Source organism: Carassius gibelio, chromosome A10 (genome assembly GCF_023724105.1).
Source record: "Carassius gibelio isolate Cgi1373 ecotype wild population from Czech Republic chromosome A10, carGib1.2-hapl.c, whole genome shotgun sequence".
NCBI classification, from domain to species: Eukaryota; Metazoa; Chordata; class Actinopteri; order Cypriniformes; family Cyprinidae; genus Carassius; species Carassius gibelio.
In genome coordinates this window covers 2,625,668-2,646,645 of record NC_068380.1, presented here as the reverse complement: position 1 = coordinate 2,646,645, position 20,978 = coordinate 2,625,668, and the positions used below count along the sequence as shown (strand labels likewise).

At 34.9% G+C, this 20,978-nt stretch overlaps 1 protein-coding gene across 2 annotated transcripts in view; it reads right to left on the bottom strand.

The window, feature by feature from the left end:
- LOC128020821 (cAMP-specific 3',5'-cyclic phosphodiesterase 4D) overlaps nt 1-12,511 on the bottom strand; it is a 167,703-nt gene extending 155,192 nt beyond the window's left edge. The window contains exon 1 of one of the 2 annotated variants that reach the window (XM_052607556.1): nt 12,317-12,511. In XM_052607556.1, the coding sequence (XP_052463516.1) occupies nt 12,317-12,397 (81 nt within the window). In that variant the 5' untranslated portion in view covers nt 12,398-12,511. The remainder of the gene's footprint in view (nt 1-12,316) is intronic. The other variant, XM_052607558.1, reaches the window with a different exon arrangement.
- Nucleotides 12,512-20,978: the final 8,467 nt, after the last annotated feature.

Sequence of the window (20,978 nt, the reverse complement as noted above, 5' to 3'; positions counted from 1 at the left end):
AATGTTTTCTCACAGATCTAGAAGATTTGGTGGATTAGATAGTGGATTAGATTTGGTAGATTAGTAAAAAAAAAAAAATTGTGCAAATGGAGACTTTTGATTGAAGTAAGCAAGCAGACCATGGTGGCATATTTCAGAGTCGAATAGGATATTTAGTGTTTAAAACAACTAATACCATCCACCGAGAGCAGTGTTGTTATTGTTAATTAAATAAATCTAAATCTATTCATATTAATTTTCATTAATTGAAATAAAGCTCAAATTGAAATAGAAATATTAGAAAAATTTAACTTAAAAAATAGAAATGTTGCCTTGTCAACTAGCTGAAATAAAATGTTGAAATAATAAAATTAACTGAAATAAAAAGTAATGAGAGCTAAAAATATACATATATATTATTGTATTGTATATTAATTACATATATATATATATATATATAATTTAAAATATAAATCAGCTATTGCCAAGGTAACATTTCTCATTTTTATTTAATTTTAAATAAATCAAAACTATTATGAAAATCAGTTCAAATCAGTTAACTGTATTAGTTTACATTTACTAATGCATTATTTAAATCAAAAGTTGCATGTGTTAACAATAGTTAATATACTGTGAACTAATATGAACGCATTTATTAACAATAAATACTGTAAAGTAATGTTTTTCATTGTTAGTTCATGTTAGCTAATGCATTATCTAATTAACCTCATTGTAAACTGCTACGCTAAAACTTAATAAAACATTTTTTAAATGAAAACAGAAAATTCTAAATTAAAACTCTAAATATTAATAAATACTATAATAGAAATAATATTAAAATAACACTGATTGACAATCATTTGGATGGTATAAATTGTCTTTATATGTCAGGTGGTTGAAACATAAATAATAAATTCGAAATAAGCATAAGTGAAGTAAGCTGAAAGAAAAGTTTGTAAGATGCTGAAAGATTATAATGTGAAAAATAAATAGTAATCTCACATATCTTTCCTCTGGGGTTTCTCAAAGTGTGCAACCAAAAGCCAGAAATCTCCATATGAACTCAAACATTTCTGATTTTATGTCATTGACTCACGTATGTCTGTTCATTTCTCCTGATGAATTTTAGATGAGACATCTGAGACAAATATGATAATTAAATAAACAGCAACTGAGAACTAACAGCCACGAAACAGCACCGTCCGTATTTGATGACATTTTTTAAAACAGACAGACTGTGTTATTAAAAATGATAGATTATAGTCCAACAACTAAAACGAGAAGTCTGACGAATACTTTCAATACAAAGGGGAAATTATTCGTTTTGCTTTGCTGACAGTCACACAATGGGTGCGGTGGAGGAAAACAAAACATGAAGATTCCTCACTGATTGTCATGACATGTCATTTAAGTCACAATGACGTTTTTCTCTGTAATACGGCCCGTGATGTAAAGTGAGATCTGTGTAGGTGGAGTTGGAAAGTGTTGCGCTGAATTGGCTACAATAACAAGTCAAGTTCTTTTCAATAACGGGAAGCTCTTCCACGGTCACATACGGATAAGATTGACGGTTTAGTGCAGTGAGTCACCGTGGGTTATTTCTGAAACCGGTAAGAATCCATAGCCAGCAGAGTCCCTGCAATCTCCTTCTGCTCTTTAAACTAGCCCTTACGCTCCTGAAGACTCTCTAAATCACTTCAGAAAGTCCTCGGATAATTGTGGGATTTTATATCATTAGAGTGCATTAATTCAGTTTCACTGCTACAGGCGCTGATATTAAATGGAAGACGAACCAGGGGGCAGAAATGATAATGAAGGATATTAAGTAGTCTGAATGGAATTTTCGGGCACATCCAGCATCCAGAGCACGTTCCTCTCAGGGAGGAGGCTGACCTGGAAGCTGTTCCTGACATCACTGTGCATCAGCGAGACTCGTACAGGTGTCCTTGTGAGGCCTTTAGTTACTGTCTCACTGCTGCTAGACACAGACACATCCAAATCAATCTAAGGAGGATTTGAGGAATGGCCTCAATAGCTCCTGCTGGAGCTACTGTACAATGCAATTCAGATGTTTGGGATAAGAATACAGAATACTTGCATGCATTTAATGGATGACAGTAAAGAGATTTTTGATGTTTCAAAAGATTTCTATTTAAAATAAATGCTGCTCTGATTTGTTCATCGAAGAATCCAGAAACAATGTGTCACAGTTTCCACAAAAACATGAAGCAGCATAACCGTTTTCAACATAGATAATAATCAGAAATGTTTCTTGAGCAGCAAAACAGTATATTAGAATGATTTCTGAAGAATCATGTGATGCTGAAGAAAATTAAACTGTGCATCACTGGAATTAATAATACTTTCTTAAATATATTCAAATAGAAAACAGTTACTTTAAACTGTAATAATAATTCCCAATTTTGCAACATTTTTACTGTACTGTAAACATTTGAATAGTTTATATCAATATGGGGCCAAGAGCATTTTTCCATTGGCAGACATTCAGCTGTACATTTATCAATATATTATAGTATATTTTTTAGTAACTTGTTTTTGGAGGGCTACTGTGAAACAGACTTATATTATCTGCTGATTTATTTATTTTTTTGGCATCACAGGGAGAGCAGGGAACAGCATGAATAAATGCAATTGACAGCACTGTTTGTAGACTTTAAATCAGGATTGCTGTCATTTGCTACAAACATAATGAGTACTAAGGGATGACATGCAATATTTGTACTTCTAAAAAATTAACTATAGAGACAAAAAGGCTGAAAGAAACTACTTAAAAAAAAAAAAAAAAAAAAGTTTATTTTAACCTAAAGTCCTGATGTCGACAAATGTTATGCACCATCACCTACCCAAATATGGATTATTCCCCACATTATTTCACAGTTCTGCTCTTTAATATCTAGTTTATTTGCTCATAATGCCTCAAAAACCAAACCCCCGATACCTTTTAAAGATTTGATGACACTAACCTGGCAAACTTTGGCAAATCCTGTGATTTGTTGTTCTTCAAAAGTGTTCAGTGCTGCAGTCCGGTAACTTTTAACACAGAACTCTGTTGCCGTGCAGACTGATAAAGACCTGTGCACTCTGACTGCAGGAAGTTGCATAACAATTAATGAAATCTGATTGGAAACTGGCATGTTTGCAAGTGCTTCCCAGTTATGTGTGCAGTCAGACCGTCAGTGAACGGACTGTAGGCGGTACATTTGTGAGCTTTCTGACACTAACATGACAAAAATAAATTATGATGCATGGAGAAAAACTACATAAAATACTATGTCATAGATTTGTTATTTTGATGCACAATCTCTCAAGTGTAATATTAAAATTGAACCAATATCCAGACAACTAAGTTGGGGTTTCAAAAACAACCTGGCCAATCAGTATCTAAAATTACCTGGGTTGCTGAGGGAATAACCTCATCATACAGAGCAACAGAGAAAGCTTTCCGGAGGACACTGTTTCATAAGTGTATCTGGGACCCACTGGAACAGATCCAGGTGGGATTAGGAACATCAAGTCAATTTGATTTGATATTATGTAATCTAATGTAGAATATGTATTATTTTAAGCAAGATTCAACAACAGCTCGAGCCATGACACAAGTTGAGAATATAAATTAATTGTACTTTATTACCAAAATGTAATTTGTTTTTAGGAAGTTATATTGTGAAACGGAAAATGTGAACTCTACAAAGTTAGAAATCAGACTTTTTACTTCTTACAATTTCATTTAGACCTTCAAAGTGCAAAGAGCAAATTTCGCAAATCATACAAACTTAGATCTTAAGAAAAATATATATATATATTTTTGTTCTTCTCACTGAGCCAACAAGCCAATAAAATCACGCTCCCAGCCAAGGATATCCGTTTCAAAGTAACAGCAATTGGCTACAACTAAGGTAATTTATCTTTGTGTAGTCATTTCATTAGATCCTTAAGCCTAAAGCAATGTTATTTAATTATAATCATAAAAGATAGGTGAACTTGACTTGATTTTCAGTCTAAAATCCGGTATGTCCTAGAGCACTACAGTTCAGACACTGAGAAAACTGTGATGAAACAAACTGGGTATAAGCTTACAACATTAAATTAAACATGAAATTTTGAAGTAGAACAGAACAGAAAAAAGGTACAGATGCTGTCCCTGGGCAGGTACCTTTGTGAAAGGCACAAATATGTACCATTACATGTACACTTTAGGTACAGTACTAATACCCTTAATGTACTTATGCACCATTTAGGGGTACAAAAATTTACCTTTTGAAAGAGTATCACCCCAGTGACAGTCTTTTTCTGTGAACTTATATTACTTTTGCTAAACCAGACCAAACACACTTATTTCCAAAAGCCCAGTCCCTCAAAAACATGTCAACCAACCCAGTATCACTAAATTCAAATTGATTGACAGTCAAGGAGGAACCTGTGATTGGTTACATTTTCTGATTCACTACACGAGAGATGCTTTTCAGCTGTTTCTAGAAACAGTGCTTTTTATGCATTTATTGGATCACAAATTACAGTAAAGACATTTGTGATTTTACAAAAGATTAGTATCTTACAGAAGATAAATAAATGCTTCCCACATAAAAGACAAAATAAACAAATGTGGAGACATTTGACATACTCGGGTCTGATTGTGGCTCAGAACTCAGTCTTATAACTGAATAAACAGTAACAGTACTTTAACATAAGTATAATTTCTTTGCACAGTCTATAGTGCTTTCATAATCTGTATTAATTCCATTTCATGTCGTGGTCAGTTAGCTCCAATAGGGGTCGCTACTGAGCTACTAGAGATCAGTTCTCCAGCTGATTTCCCCGGCCTCGAGCTAGTTAATTAAGCATAGTGAGTCATGTTCCAGCGCTGTTACAGATTTATGACTGGAGAGAGGCCAATTCAACATGTAATGATGAAATAAATATAATCAAAGCAAGATTAAAAACAATAAATGATGGCTTGGGCAGACCATCATAATCATTTGTAAGCAGTTTCCAGCATTATCAGAAAATAAGCAAGCGCTCCAGTCTCTGCAACCACACAAAAGCTCTGTGACATTACTAAGCTACTGTTATGAGTAATAATTAACTATATTAAAATTCAAAAAGATCATAAACACCCTGGGTTATTGCAAAATGCTCATGTCTAATAAAAAAATCCTCATTTTGATGGTGCCATCAATGGATTTTAGTACTCCACGGACCCATGGCTCTTGAATGTGTTGCTTCTCAGTTAGCCCTAAAAATCTGTTCCATCTCACTGGGAATTTAATCATTGATATTGATTCATAAGGAGTCGGATTGGGTCGTGTCGTCAAGCTGCTCCCAGCAGTACAGTTTCATCCCGGTATAAAGAATGAGCTCATGGAAAATGTGTGCCACGTGAAATCACGCTCAATAGCTGGTGTCTGCCTGATCTGGAAGCTGATTGAAATAGACGATGCTCATCGCACGCCGTCTCAATACAAATCCCCATCAGTCTGCCAGTGCTGAGTAACCTACACAATCAAGAGCTGTCAGGATACCATCACAGTCAATCACTAAAGTCTTGCGGAAAAAGACAACTTGCTTGATCTGAGTTAAATAACCCAGAGGAAAAGACTGTTTCTTTTTCATAGCTCGTTAGTTCTAATGGAGTTCTCAGTTATACTTTGTCTTGGATGTTTCTCCTAAAATCTGTCCTTGGAGAAAACGTAAATTTGAAGCAAATGTGCCACATTTGACATTCGGTATGAGTTTAGAGCTAGAAAAGCACCTCAGATCACTTCCTCTTTGAGGAATTCGATGAGAAATGGATGACTTTATATTGAGATCTCTGACTCTTGCAAACCTTGCTTTCTGGCAAATCTGAGCACAGTTTGAGACATTCAAGGGATAGTTCACCCAAAAATAAAAATGTTCTGTTATATTTACTCAGGCCATCCAAGATGTAGACGACTTTTTTTTTCTTGTGTAGTTGAACAGTTAAGAAGATTTGGTAACACTTTAGAATAGATAACACTAATTCCCTTTAAACCACAACTTTTCCTCAATAAACTTTGCTTTTTAATAGTTAATAAGGTAGTAGTTGTTAAAGGGATACTTATAAATATAATGATTTATATAGAATAAATATTTTATTTCTTTTTAACTATTGGTAGGACATAAAAGTATTGGATTTATTTTTTATTTTGATTATAAAGACCAGTATTGTTGACTGCCAATATATTATTTTCTCTGTTGTCCAAAAGCCAAGGCATTTATACCAAAAATTAGTTAAAAATTATTGTTTTCAATATGATAATTGGGCACCATTCTCAGGCTTAGACATGCATAAGATCTCAATGAAAATATAGCAAACAATTTGTTGGAAATATTTATAGTTGCATACTATTCCACATACTATTTACAAAAATTAAGAGCAACTTTTGTCTCATACTTTTTTTTATCTTTCACAGACCATACAGATTTGCCAAACGAAACTAGATGGAACACGCCCAATTTTAAAATAACTGCTAGAGTGACTCGATATCAAAGATGAATTGAGGTTGCAAATGATTAAATGGCTAGATGAACAATCTTTGTAGTTCCTGATGGATGATGGGTAAACCTGCAAACAAAAAGAGTCTAAAAACAGCAGCCGGCAAACCTCCAAAAAGGGCTGCACAAAGACAGATCACTGTGCTGTGATGTGATGTGCTTCAAAGCCCAATAAACTTGGCTTTAGAAACTGATCAGAGACAAATGAGACAAAACAACCCAGAATTCCTCTATGGAGTGTGACTGTCAAAACCTGATAATTAAAAAAATAATAAAAAAAAAAAACGAATGCTGGAAAAACTGGTGCAGGATTTTCCATTCTGTGCAGCTCAAAATGCAGCTTCCTTTTACAGATGGCACTGGATAATGATAGCTTTGTGGAATGATCTTCTCTGGATTGTAATCAACACATCAGGTTTAGTGTTTGAAATGCGTTGGCTGCAACCAAACACAGAATAAACAACGTGAAATCACAGACACTAATGCCTCAAGAGATTTGAAGAGAAGGCTTTACACTAATAATTACTCCTGACAACACATGAAATGTCTGGGACATTTATCAGCGAGCAACTTGTTTACATATGTGACATGCATGCAAATTTACTATAATTACGCCACATGGAAGATGATACATGCAGTGAAGTTAACATAGAAAATAATTACCCCCTTTTTAAAATAATGACATTTTGTTGCTTTGCAGCCTGAAATGAAGACAGAGAGTTTTGTTTTAACCAGGCTGTATTTAGTCAGTGCAACTTATAACATCCAAGTGAAAGATCAAACACCAACATGTCAGAAAAAAAACAAAAAACAGAATCACTGAGTTGGGAAAAGGATCACCCCCTCATTAAAATGACTTTTAAATTCAATCAGGTGTAGCTTATCACCTTCTCAATGTCACACAGAGCCATTTTACCTTCAAACTGAAATCAGCTGTGCTCATTTTGACCAGCTCAGAATGAAAAGAGTTTTTCCTGGACGTCACTCCAAACTGAATGAAAGAGTCAGGAGGAAACTGGTCAGAGAGGTGACCAAGAGGCCAACAACAACTCTGAAGCAGCTGCAGGAAGTTATGACAAGAGTGGTCATTGTGAGCATCCCACATGGAAATAACCTATATGAGGATATATGAGCATATATGAAACCTATATGCAGTTTATATGCACATATATGCACATATGTGATCATATATATGCTGTATATATGCCACATAATGGCGTCAGTTAGAGAAAGAAGTACCAATCAGGTAAGAAAATCTAAAGTTTTCCTTGTGTTAAGTCAAAGTCTTTAATTTCACTTATGTTTTGCATTCTAGTATTGTGTGATCGGTTTATTGCGCCGTTACTAGATGATTTTGACCGGTTGGGAGATGTGAAAGTGCATGACTCTCTGTAACGTATTTACTTTTATTTTTATTTATTTATATATATATATATATATATATATATATATATATATATATATATAAAATTGGCCGTTTTCCTATATATATATATATATATATATATATATATATATATATATATATATATATATATATATATATATATATATATATATATATATATATATATATATATATATATATATGTCACATACATTAAAAACTTAAATCAAAACCTATATTAAAACCTAAATGTTTATGTAGGTTATTTCCATGGGACAAAATAATAATCTCAGACAAAAATATCACAAATTCTCCACAAATCTGCCTTTTATGGGAGGGTTATGGGTAGCAAGAAAAAACTTCTCAAGACTGCATGCAGCCATGACTGAGCTTAATGCATCTTGAGGGCCACATACGACTACTATTTCGTTAGCCTAGATGCGTGCACTTTTTAGGCATGATTTGTTTAGTTTTTGAATACACTTAATACTGTTAAAAGGCACATCATTAAAACAAGAAATACGAGTTCACATATCACACCTAAACACGCATGGAAAACGTAATTAGAACTAGCTACTAAATTAGTTAAAAATGCCTATCCATATACAGCTATGATTCGCGAACCGCAAATTGACTCAAATGATTCGCGAACCAGCTCCGAACTCCCAAACTGATTCAAATGATTCGCGAACCCGCTTTGAACTCCCGACCTGACTCAAATGATTTGCGATCCCGCTCCGAACTCCCGACCTGACTCAAATGATTTGCGATCCCGCTCCGAACTCCCGAACTGACTCAAATGATTTGCGATCCCGCTCCGAACTCCCGAACTGATTCAAATGATTTACGCTCCGAACTCCCGAACTGAGTCAAATGATTCGCGAACCCCAAACTGACTCAAATGATTCGCTAACCCACTCTGAACTCCCAAACTTCCTCAAATGATTCGCGAACCCGCTTTGAACTCCCGAACTGATTCAAATGATTCGCGATCCCCAAACTGACTCAAATGATTCGCGATCCCGCTCCGAGCTCTCGAACTAATTAAAATGAATCACGCTCCGAACTCCCGAACTGACTCAAATGATTCACGCCTCAAACTGCCAAACTGACTCAAAAACTGTGCTTAAAAAGCTCTTGCAGCAGCTCAACACTGGTTTTCTCTGAGGAAAATCTGCTGCTCTCTACCAGAAAGTTGTCATTAGGAACTGAGAAGAACGTTTACCTTCCAACATGACAAAGAACCAAAGCACACAGCAAAACTGAGCTCACAGTTGTTGAAGGAGAAAAAGGTGAATGTCCTTGCATGGCCTATAGTCAGAGCCCAGACTTAAACCCCACCGAAAATCTGTGGAACGACTTGAAGTCTTCATTTCATGCTGCAAAGTAACAAAATGTCATTATTTTGAAGCAGGGTGAGTCTTTTCTAATCTATACACTATACAACACTAGGGTCATTCCATGTCAACTCGACTAGAGGTTCCGGCTCAATTTTTTTATTTTGTTAATATATTTCCTGTTGGAAGACAAACTTATATAGTGATGAAAGCCAAAACATTAAATGTCACAGATGCATATTTACTGAGTAATCCACTATTTGGTAGGTCTATTAGTAAAATTAAGCAATCTTTGATTAATTATATGCCCAACAGGACAGTTCAAAAATGGAAAAAAGCTCTTTGTTTTTTTGCCTCAAGTTTGCATGCCTGTAACTCATAAAGTATTGAAGATATCTTAATATCCTTTTAGATTCTGGTTCTTAACTAACTTTGCTTTTGGTATCTTCATTTAAAAGCCCTCAATGATTCAATCCCAGAGTTATGAAGATCTTAATGCGGCTCCATTTGTAAACTGTTAAATTGTACACATTTTCAGGTCCAAAACCAAATGTGGGTCATTTTATATTAATCTGATACTTTTTTTCTTTCAAAGAGGAATATCTGAAGAACAAATAATGTTGAAAAGTATCTTGTGATTTTTCTATCAAAACAATTGCATAGAACATACCAGTCTGAGAGCCATAAATATTATTTTTCCAAAGTTTGCACTTTTGAAATTTTAATTTTCAAGGCCCTATATAGTTCATTCCCATAGATATGAGGATTTCAAAGTTGCTCCATATTTAAATTAAATTTTTCTAAATGTATTTGGTTAATTTAACACTGAATAACCCACTATTTACCCAGCAGCCTGCAGCCAGTACACAAGCTCCACCGCTGTACTTTTATGTAACAGCTAAGTGCGTTTTGTAAGCAGTGCTCTCAATCTGCATGATAATTCATGTATTTCATGCATTCTCAGTTATACAGGAACGTCAAAGTAAAGCCAACGCCTTTTACAAGCAATGCAGCAGTGTGTGTGAATCACTGCTCTGGATTAACAGCCCTTCTCTACTGGCTTTAAATATCAATTTCTTGTTCAACACTCAACAATTAGGAAATCAAAAAGAATGAATCTGCCCTTTAGAAAGATAGTCCATGTCATTTCCCCAGTTTAAAGTTAATGACAGAACTTCTGTAACTTCCAAATAACTTTATTTATTATACTAAATCATGTATAATCTAAATGTATTTACATTTAAATAATCTAAAACAAGATTTCTATGTCAAAACTTTAGCCAAGAAAGAATTTCCAGGGAGATGGTTTAATTGGTGCAAGGTGCATGCAAAGAGATCATAATTAAAGGTTCATTGAAGAAAAGAAAAAAAAAAACACTCATGCAATGGATCAGACAGGTATTTCAAGAAGGTATTGTACATTTACGTCACATACGCAGGAAGCATTACACAAGGAGGATAACTGCTCAGAATGCTGTAATTGCTCCAGTCTTATTCAGAGACTAATTGCTGCTATTTCGCAATTTAAAAGATCAGTAAATGAGATAACCTGTAAAGCTTCCAAACAAACCTATGCTGCAAAATACAGACAAACAGAGTTGGAATATGCAGTGTTGGAAGGCCTCCAGAAACGTGGCTGGGAACCACTGGTTTACGGTTATGAGTTTATTCCATTCATTAACAGCCTTAGCAAATTCTGTTAAATTAAATACAATTATTTATTTTTTTATGTAAAAATAAAACATAGTAAGAGAGGTTATGTATGTCTTGGTGCTTACTGGTCACCAACTCACGAGGTACAGTAACAAAGTACCAGTGAGCTATTCGAATAAGAAATAAGAGACTTCCTGAATACAAAACAATAAAGCCCCATTCCTAACTGAACACGAGATACTATTGTTTTGCACTTGTACTTCCAGATTTCACAAGTTTTCTTAGTTTTGAATTATAAACCATGTTCAAAATAATCTAAATCAGTGACTTTCTATAACTGTGGTTCCTCTGGTAGAACACAACTTGATTTCATACACTAAAAATCAGCTGATTCAAAAGCATTGAGATGAAAATAGAAATTATACAAAATGAGAACAAAAGTGAGAGTCTTATTAGTGAGACCTAAGTGTCCAAATATCATGCTGTCACTATATACATGAACATTTTCACATCAAGTCTTCAGGTGACGTACCTCAATGTGATACTCTATGAGTAATGCAACATTATAAACGATTCATTTAGATTTAATTATTTTGCAGAAGAGATGCCCTGAAGATGAATATACGAGTTACCAAGAACTGTAAAAATAAAGGTTCAGGTTTTACTTCAGAAAACCAATGTTCTGGTGGTTTTAATGTACCTAGAAACCAAAAAACATCTGTAATGTTACATCAAGATCCTTCATCTTCTAAAAACCAACTCAAGACCAAAAATGGTTCTTTCAGCAGAACTAACAACCACATCATCAAGTACTGTAGAAAATAAAGGCTCAGGTGTTAAGAACCTACAACGTAACACCAAGAACCTTCTTAATCTCCAAATAACCATATATGCTCTTAAAAATAAAGTTTACAAAAGAAGGTTTTTGCAGCAATCCCAGAACAACTATTCTGGGTTCACCAAAGAACATTTCAGCAAAAAGAACAAATGTTTATTATTATGAAGAACATTTCAGTACACTAAAGAACAATTTGGATGCATGGATATTAAATGTTCTTCATGAAATAAATTCATCTTCATAAATAAATAAATTACAACAAAAAAAAAACATTTATTTTTTAAGAGCGTTTCAACTTAAGACCTAAAAAGCAAAGTGTCATTTTCCAAACAATAAAACCACTAAAATCTTCTATAGGATAATATTATTTTGAGCAAAGACTTCTTTAAATGATGCACAAGTCTAACCCATTTTAACTGATGTTACATTTCAAGATGCAAAGCAAACACTGCGCACCTCAATCGCTACCAAAACAAGGAAACAAGATCCTCAAACAGCAGCTGTCTCAACTTGCCTGTTGTAACAGAGACTCAACATGCATGTCAACGTGCATGAGGCTAAAAAAAGACTGACAGAAAAGAAACTTACCTGTGTGCTTTCAGCAATGCCCAAAGAACTAGAAGAACACTTGTTTTCGTCTACAAAAGACCACTGAACATCTACATGCATTGGCTTGTTACTCCGAGAAAGAGATCATGAACGAATCCTTGTCTTGGACGTAGTTATCAGCCCAGTGCGTGGTTACATGCTGGTTAACAATAATGAGATGTATGTGCAACCCAAGCCAATGATGTGTCACATACACACACACACCCACCACCCCCTTCCAAACCAGCAGATCTGGCTCCAACTCGCCTGAGGAGAAGACGAAGCTGCATGTGCAGCTCAGCTCAGGGAGACACTGAACAACCTACTGAACCGTTGACAATGCACTCTAATCCCACACAGCGCTCATTCACTCCACTGTTTGTGCATACGAAAGCAGCACCACACCTCTCTGAGGCTTAACCGGCCTGCAACACTTTTCAAGTGCTATTTGGATCTCATGCCTCATCGATGAAGATTCAGGAGCCAGAAAAAGTTTGGCCGAATCGGTCAGGATGATATTGAGCTTGGGATGACTAAGGGTAGTTTCTGTGGTCAGTGTAGTTTGAATGGCTGCTTCTGCATTCAAAGTAAGGAAAATCTCAAAGACCAGGGGCAGAGTTCAACTGAGCTGTCAATAAAACCTACACTGATGTCCGTGTTCAATGCCAGACTGACTCACCAGAGGAATTTCATCAGATACAAGGACTAGGACCAAAAAAAACACTGCTTATGAAACCATTGAATTAACCTGGCTTAATGATATGTTTCAATCATCCACTTCACAAATCACTTCAGATGTTGTTCAGAGATGATGGCTCTCTTTTAGTTAATGAGTGTGAATTTACATTGAACTGGACAGCAAGAGTTACACTAGAATTTGAAGTGAAATGGCAAATTTACTTAATTGCAGTTTGAAAAAAAAGAAAGAACCATCTTGTCAAACCATTAGCTCATTGTTTATTCAGCCTATAGATTTCTCCAAAAAAAAACTTTTTTTATTATTTTTTTGGTTTACATACTAAAACAAAAATGCATTAGCATCAAAATGTGACTGTATTGAATGTATAAAGAAAATTCTGGGAAATTACTCTTCCATTGTAGTGCATAAAATAAAAAATCATAAAATATTATAAGAGCATTTAAATAATCTGAATGCAATTTTTTATATGCTGAATTTCAAACACTGATTATTACTGATTATAATTCATAAGTCATTAAAATGATCCTGCACATCGCCAGAGAGAAGTTCAATAAAAGGAAGATTTAGTTATTTAGTTATATTTTTATTTTTAAACATTTTGAAAAAAGAAGTATGCATGGATGAATCATTCATAAGTTCAATATCATCTAATGTTTCTAAAAGTAGTCCATATAGGAGTAATTTATACAGAAAAAATGAAAAGCATACCCAAAAACTAAACTAACAGAAATATTTCTTTGAATTTTAATCAGTTTTGTCAAATTCAAAATACAGTTCTACATCCTGTTTACTACTAAATTTGAATTCACTTTCATCTCAATTCTCAATGGCATGTGCAAGTTACAGCCAACACTCATTTGCAAGTGACCTTTAAGCATCTACCCTGGAGTCATAAAGGAAAGACAAACAAAGAACAACATCCACAACAGAGGCTGATTCACAAAATGGGCCGAATATAATGTTTTACAGTATGTGTTTCAAACCTCACTACGCTTGCTCGTTTCCACTGAATCACATGTAATGGGGACACTAACAGCAAAAAAACAACATTGTGATATGCAATTTGACTAGTCACAAAACCCATTATTTTGATGCAGATTGACCTAATTTAGTAACAACATGAGTGTGGCCTGTCAGGCGATATCAGCGTCTTGTCTTGGCTCAGAGGAATTGTGGTACTTGAGTGCATAATTTCACCTAATACGGTTCTTGCAAACAAACTAAGGGATGCAGCAAAGGAACTGATCCTTGTTTAAATATTCAGCATGCTATGATGATGATCAATGCAAACCATGATGCAAAACAGGCTTCATGTCAGTGTTTAAGCAGCCCAGCTGGTGTGAGCATAACAGTTGTATCTACTGCATGTAAATACTGTGCAAAAGCTGCAAGGAATTAATTTTTTTTTTTTTTTTTTTTTGCAACTTAGGAAAAAAAACCTCTGTGCCATTGCTTTTGTCTGTCTCAAGGGATGAGCTACTGTAACCCCATGCATCACGTCAAATGAGCAAGATGATGTGGCTGTTTGCGACAAGGAAATTGGTTAAAAACAGCTCGTCGGGGAATCTGTGAGAGTCAACATGAACTTGTGCTGACGCGTTTCTGCTTATCCCAAAGAAAACAGTGACGTGCTTTGAGTGCCAGTGGGTGTTGTTTTTACGTGCTTGTAGCTCACAAAGGGTTGGGAAAGGCGTGAGAAAATGTGATATGTGCCGTGTACCATCAATATACTCATTTCCCCTCCAACTCTTTAGTAAGCTACAAATTCAGAATAACAGCTCTGTAAATTATGGGCAGAGATCTGCCTCCTAAGAGCCAAATGGCTTAAAGATATGCAAGTACAGTATAATGTCAAAAGCAATTATTGTAAACTATCATGCAAGACCAATGTAATAGATCAGGAATCAGTTACATATTAAGTACTAATTTGAATATTGCTTCTACGGCCTTGACCTTAATGGCTTCTCTTAAGAGTATGATGCAGTTGCAGTTGGTTGCAAGTCTCATCTGCTAAAGTATGGCACGTCAGGTTTGTTTTGAATGGATAACGTGATCAAAAAACTATTTCCTGTGTCCCACCCAAACAATCTCAATGATCATGGCCGCTGTCCACGCACAAGATGTGCCAAAGTCACCAAGAATATCATGAAAAATATCATATTAATCAATTTGTAGCTTTTAATAAGTCTACTAGCATTAGTCAAGGTTTCTTACATCAAAAAAAAAGTTATAATTAGGTATAACATGATCATTTTCCATCCTCTACTGAATTACAGAATCATGAAAGGGTCTGACATGCATCGATTCATTGTTGAAGTAATTAAACCGGCAATTAATACACTGAGTCAACTAAGCCACTGCTTGCTAATTTCCACTGAAAGGTGTAGACAGCATCCTAAAACAGCTGCTGTGTCTCTTCCATTCTCCTCTTGATCTACTCATCATCGGGACCATGATTACCTCACTTCCAGCTGTGAAAGTACAGTGCCAAACTCAACAAGTGAGGATTTTTTTTTTCAACACACACACAAAAAATGAATATATATATTTTTTTGTTTTTATATATTTAATTGCATTTTTTTTCAATGTTCAATTGTTAAGTGCTCTATACAAAAACAATCTTTACACACATAAAATGTTCAACAAGCTGTACAATTCAAATGTAACTCCATAAACTCAATAGTGTAAACAAAAAATATAAGATATGAATGCGGTCTGGCTTTCTGAATGGCTGAGTGCCAGCTTCAGGAAAAACTACAACTTTCTTTTTCCTATTAAAGTTATTGGCTATAACGTGTGTTTTTATGGTTCTGACAACGCAACAGAAGATTTCTGAAGGACCAGTTGTGCAGCTCAGTGCCTAGTAATAGATAACCTGCTGTAAACTATCCCTCTACTTTAGCTCTCAAATCTCACTCGCGCCTGTGGATGCATCACATCAGGTTTGACGTCAATTCCATCAGACTTTTGAATGAAATTTTCAAAACACTTCAAGACAGTGCCACCAAAATGTTTCCTTATCCTCATTTGTAATGTATTTGCATAACCTAATTTTCTGATTTAATATACACTGTCATATCTATGCATTCATCCAGAGGAATCTTTCATTAGCACTAAGCTCTTTACATTTTAGGCTACATTTAGTCATTTTGCAAATGCTTTTATCCAAAGCAACTTACAATTGGGGAATACATAAAGGGATTCTACTTAAGAGGAAAACTAACACAGGAATTGCTCATAATACCAAGTTTCAGGCATTGTTCAAGTACGTACAAGAAAAGCTAGAAACAAAACATTTAGAATGAAATCGTTGCATTGGAAGAGTTTGTTTTCAGCTGTCACTTGAAAACTGTAAGGGATTCAGCATTGCGAATAGCGATGGGAAGATCATTCCACCAGCCAGGAATGGTGAACAAGAATGTTCTGGAAAGTGACTTTGAGCCTCTGAAAATACTACTGGACCTAAAATTACAGACACACACAAGTGAATAAGTCTTTTGAAAGTTTATTTTCAGTTTCTTTAACATTAGCGTTCTCAGGATGCTGGCAGGTCCTATCCAGGGGTGCATTTCCCAAAACCATACTTGCTAACCTGTTAGCAACTTAGTTGGTTGGGAATGGGGAAATTGCATTGCAACCAACAAAGATGCTAACTTACCAAACTGGGAGTAGAAGTTCAGAGGAAGCTCTCGAGGTTAGCAAGTTAGTCAAGTAGGAACTTAGTGAATCAGCTTACAGATATTGTCTGGATCAGTATAGCTAACAGGATTTAGTTGGTCTTCTGAGATGGATGGGGTGATCTGCTTTGGAATCGAACCCTGGTCTACCACGCGACATGCAGAGACACAGTCCACTGTACCACACAGAAGAGTCTACCAGTGTTTTCTAGAAGGCATCCTGAGAAGTAAGAGGAGTAAAGACCAAACAGAGAAGTTTGTTTTATCCTCTTCCAATCCCATATCAAAAACAATTCCACAATCCAAATCCAGAGCAGTAAATTTACTAGTCAATCAAAATTACTACCTCTTGATAAAGGTACAGGCAGAGAGAGAAAATTCAGGTTCCAGGCAGGGTAGAGTTCACCCAGGCTTCAAGGATCTGATTCAGGAACTGGCTGCAATGTTCACCAATAAACTGATGAAACAACCTGGCAAGGAGGTAAGAGCAAGACTGGCTTGTATAGTTAAGGAGACAGGTGAAAACAATGAGGGAAATTAAAGAGGAGTTACGAGGCCAGGAACAGGAAGCTGGATGCTAGTTGCCAAAATAAAAGTCTAACAGGAAGTGGTGACAGAATCATGACAGCCTCTCTGTGATAGTACCAAGAGGAGTTGCTCACTAGTGGATCTCAGGCTTCTGGAGGGGATGTAGATTCGTAATAGTGAGGGGAAGTGGAGGCTGTTCTATTCGCAAGCATCTTGAACTTAATGTGTGCCGCAACTGGTAGCCAATGCACAGATATAAAGAGAGGTGTAACATCGGCTCTTTTGGGCTCCTTGAAGACCAGTCATCCCGCTGCATTCTGTATAATTTGTAGAGTTGATTGTGCTTGATGGAAGTCCAGCCAGAAGAGCATTCCAGAAGTCCAGCAATGTTTTTGCAATGTGGTCTTTGAATGTCAGCTGGTCATCAGAGACACCAAGATTTCTGACCAAAGTTGATGGGGTAAGTGTAGAAGAACCTACAGTAGCTGGATGGTGACATCATGCTGTAGAGTTGGAGTGGCAGGGAAGACAAGAAGCTCTGTCTTTGTCAGGTTGAGCTGTAGGTGATGTTCTTTAATCCATGCAGAGATGTCTGACAGGCATCCTAATCTAATGGTAAATAAGCTGTATGAGAAATGGCACAACAATATCCTCACTACAACAGCTGATTGCATAACTGCGCCTGCTTTTCCATGATAAATGTGTATACTTTGGAGCATATAATCACAGCCCACCTGAATGTTACAATAGCAGCAGTCTTTGTTAAGTAGACTCAAAATGATTCTTTATTAATAGATTCAGTTTGCCTGCAGACAGCATTGATTGTTGTACAGCCCAGAAGTGCTTTTGTTTGTCAGACTGAATCATTGAACTTAGTGTGATGAATGGCTGGCAAAACTCCAGTTTGGTGCAAATATTGATCAATATACTCACTGATAGGCCTACTAATACTGAACATGGTATGATACATGCAGTGTTATTGTGCAGGTCATGCAACAAGTTCAGCCTGAGTTCACACATACAAGAGCAATTCAAGATGATGATATACAAAAATATATTTTTCAATTATTTGCGATTTCAGGATGAATTACTCAAGCATGAAATCCTAATAAACTGGCTGCAAAAGCAGTTAGAAGTATTGCTATGGTATATATATATATATATATATATATATATATATATATATATATGTGTGTGTGTGTGTGTGTACTGTATATATTACATAGGATTTGAATATACCGTGTTTATTTTCAGACTCATTTATTTAATATTGAGACTTACATTAAAAAATGAACTGTACAATACTGGAAAAATACACTGAATGTAGAATCTCCTAAAACCATATACATATATAAAAAAATAAAGAACTCTTACAGAAAATGCATTTACATTTATACATTTTATATTAAGTGTCATTTAGTTAATTTTGAACATTATTTAACTTTTACTCTCATATTGTACATTTATTATCTATTGCATTATATATCGGTGTGTTTGCATATTGAATGTGTTTCTATAGAGTTATTATCATTAACTAAAATAACATCAACTCAGTGTTATTTTAGTTATTAAAATACTATTATTATAATTTTTTATTGCATTTACACGTAATATTTTGAATTGATTTTATTTTTATAATTTCAATTTCTATTTTTATTTCAGTTAAATTATTAGTAATTTAGTTATGATATTTTGTAATTTTTTTCTAGTTTGTTATTACTATTTATGTTTAATTTAATTTTAGTTTTTTATTTATATATTTATTCATTAATTAATTCATTTATTTATTTATTTATTTATAGGAATTTTGACTTAAACGAAATATAGAATAAAAAATACAAATGTTGCCTTGGCAATTAACTATATATATTATATTTTTTACTTAATATTTAATTAACAAAAATACTTTAATAGTTATAAACCCTGAACTGAAATAAAATCAAATATAAACATATATAAAAAGTAATAAAATTAAACTTTTTTCAGCTCGTTGCCAAGGCAATATTTCTCATTTTCATTCACTTTTAACTGAAAAAACACATCATAATTTCTAAAACTTTAACTATAGTATCTATAGTTTATATAGTTTCTAAATATCTAACAGTAGTGATACTACTGTAAATTTCCCCTTAATCAATCCAATACTAAAATAACATTGATCAGTGTCTCTAGTAAGAGTCATAAAAAATGTATTTTATATACTACATCATGATGTTTTATTGTAATGCTTATAAGCCATTTAGATAAACCTTTTAAATAAAATCATTCAACATACTGTATACTCGCTGCTAAAATAAAAATTCATGAAATGTCATAATGACATTTAAAGGAACTTTTTGACCTTTTGACCTGGCTGCACAGAACCTTAGGGTTCTTTTGATTACACTGGTTCTATATGGAACTTTTTATCACATGCTCTTCTATATTTAAACTCCAGCGTCTCTCTCTTGTCTCTGGCCGAGCTGAACCTGGATGGAGCCCAGAGGCTTTAGATATTGATCACCAGCTAGTAAGGAAAGTGACCTTCAAAAACTCTGTGGATGATTCACTGCCTTTGAACAGGCCGCTTAAAGAGACGTAATTAATGCAGAAACCTGCATGCCGGCAGCATTTGATTACCTGAAATAGACCAGGGGAGCCCAAGGCATGCTGGGACGTTTCTGATTCAACTCTAACCTGCATCATAGAGAACTCACCGCATGCATGTGTTTATGTCAGATGACTGGCTCATGAAGTAAGAAATATACTGTGTGAAATCTCATGGATAATTATGTTCATCATTTGTGAGTTTAATTTGATTTATTTGTAGCTAGAGTACAATTGCATGGGGATTTATCATGCATTATGCTTCTGACTACTGTAAATACATGAGGATGTGCACGCAAGATAAAGTATTAAGCTATTAGGGTTTAATTTCCATGTCTTTGGCAGCAAGTCGCTTTGTTGCTGTATAAATGCCACACCACAGGAGAACATGACAGTGTTTGAGGTGTATTATAGGAGACTTGAAAGATGTGTCTAGTAATATTAACTGGTTTAAAGCTGCAGGTTCCTATGAGATCATATGCCATTGTGCACACAAGAATGAACAATGTTGGACACGTCATTGCAATGACCTTCTGAAACGTCTCTATCAGTTCAGGTCAGTTGAGCTTTGCTGGCACAACAATTCGAGTATAATATTACCAAAGCATTGTAACGTTATTTTTACATGAAAAATGCTTGTAAGATACTAATAAAAAAAGAAAAATGAAAGGGAAAAAGGAAAACCGATGAATCTTTTAAAATTATTGTTATAATTTTCTTTACGTTTCCATCGTGCACTGGTTGTAGTGAAAATCCAGCAGGTTTCCAATAATGTTTTTCTAAAGGAGATTGATCAGTAGTTCTTTACTGACCTCTTGAGTAAGAAAGCTGAAATACACCTCAGGACAAAAATACGGTTTATAACAGTGTGCAAAGTCATACTGAATGACACTGACACTGAATTCGAAAATCCATTATTTTGGAAACACATGAAAACACGTAAAAGCTGCCAGAAGAATCCAGTTCACAGAAAATACCAGTGAAGATTTAAACGGTTTGATTTTGCTTAGAGTACCATGACAGAGTTAATCACAATCAGTTATAAATAGTCAAGTGATAAAATGTAAAGGGTTTTCTTTAATGCTACGTGACGTGTTCAATCATGACAAACTAGAACTAGGCCTACTTTAAAACCAAATACAATACAAATAAAGAAATAAACACAAGAACT